The 1,457-nt window shown below is 65.5% G+C and overlaps 1 protein-coding gene across 1 annotated transcript; it reads right to left on the reverse strand.

The window, feature by feature from the left end:
* Window positions 1-182: 182 nt before the first annotated feature.
* UBTD1 (ubiquitin domain containing 1) lies at window positions 183-1,092 on the reverse strand. Its single transcript, XM_019471691.1, has 2 exons — window positions 886-1,092; window positions 183-656 (listed from the first exon to the last, which is right to left on the reverse strand). Exons 1-2 carry the CDS (start codon window positions 1,058-1,060, stop codon window positions 271-273), a joined length of 561 nt encoding a protein of 186 aa, XP_019327236.1. The 5' UTR covers window positions 1,061-1,092; the 3' UTR covers window positions 183-270.
* Between the last annotated feature and the right edge of the window lie 365 nt (window positions 1,093-1,457).

Genomic DNA, 1,457 nt, shown 5'->3' on the forward strand with positions numbered 1-1,457 from the left:
AAGGCTTCGCGTCCTCTCCCCGCCAGCCACAGCCCAGAGCCAGGCCCCGGCCGTGCCGACCCCCCCAGAGACATTTGATCTCGAACCTCCTGCAGCAAACACAGCATGTGCCGATGTCCCCAGCCGAGAGGGGCCACTGTAGCAGCACAGCCCCACGCAGCACTTCCTGTGCCCCTGCTCCGGCAGGGCTGGGACATGGCCTGGTGCATCCCCAGAGGTGCCACTGCCCCCCAGCCCCCTGCCCTCTCCCCACAACCAGTGGGGGGGGGCTCAGGTCCTGGGCGGCAGGGGCTGGTTGATGATCACTTGCACAACAAAATCCTTCTGGATCTTGGTCTCCTGCAGCCGCGTGCGGTCAGTGAGCAGCTTGCCCGAGAAGAACCAGCGCTGCCAGGCCAGGTCGATGCCCTCCTGTGCCTGCAGCTGCTTCTTCAGCTGCCCAATTGTGTCACCCATGCTGGCGCTGAGACGCAGGTCCTTGCCGGTGGAGAGCCGCACCTTGAGGGCGAACTCCCGCCGGGTGTTGGGCAGGGGCTCGGCCGGCTCCACTGGCTCCTCCTCACTCCGCTCCAGGATCAAGTTGACAGGAGGTGCCAGGCAGTAGACAGGCAGCTGGTACCGGTTGCCCAGCTCGTCATAGCACTCCGTCAGAGACCCTGGGGACGGCAGGGTGAGATGCTGTGGGTGAGCATCCCCATGGACCCCCCAAATGGGGATGGGGCCACCCCAGGCAGTGGGGCAGAGCCCATCTTGCCCCCCTTGGCTGGGCTGAGCTGCGTGGATGGCAGCTGGGAACCCCTCTCCTCTCCAACCCAGCACCCTGATGTGCTTGGACGTGGGGCACTCAGCACCCACCCTACCCACACCCCCGGTGCCGTCCCTCACCATGGGGTAGGGTGATGCTGGCTCCATCAAGGATGGCCTGGGCCAGGCTGTGGTCATTGGCCTCCACGGCATAGGCAGCTGCCTTCAGAGCATCCCAGATCTCCTTGCGGCCCTCGAAGGCGGGAGCCGTGTCCCAAAACTCGTCCCGCTTGCTGCGCAGCTGCCCATCCGTCATGGGGTAGTCGCTCTTCCACTTGGGACGCTCCTTCTTCAGGGGCTCATTGCGGCCTGGGGAGGGGGGGGTGCTCAGCCAAGAGATGGGGCTCCCCCTTGGGCCCCAAGCCCCCCACCTCCCCATCCCCATGGGCTCCCGGGGACCCCTCACACCATGCACAACAGTGTCCAAGGGACTGCCCTGCCCAGCACAGGACAGTCCCCAACACAGTCAGGGGGAACTTGGCTAAAGCTAGCCCTGCCCAAGGTCCCATTGGCCCCATAGCAGCCACCCCCACAAGCAACATCCTTTGCCCCCAGGAGGGACACGGGCTCTTGTCCCCATGCTAGGGGGACCAGCCCCCGACTCACGGGGCCTTGGGGCCCTTTGAGGCAGAGCAGTATTTATAGCTTGGGGA

This window comes from Aptenodytes forsteri, unplaced genomic scaffold (assembly GCF_000699145.1).
Source record: "Aptenodytes forsteri isolate BGI_AS27 unplaced genomic scaffold, ASM69914v1 Scaffold15, whole genome shotgun sequence".
NCBI lineage: Eukaryota > Metazoa > Chordata > Aves > Sphenisciformes > Spheniscidae > Aptenodytes > Aptenodytes forsteri.

Bases quoted from the DNA above. Each gene is read 5' to 3' on its own strand.
- UBTD1 (XM_019471691.1), bottom strand. From the start codon at position 1,060: ATGACGGATGGGCAGCTGCGCAGCAAGCGGGACGAGTTTTGGGACACG. The intron at 657-885 runs GTGAGGGACGGC...TGCCGTCCCCAG, and splicing joins CAGCATCACCCTACCCCATG to GGTCTCTGACGGAGTGCTAT.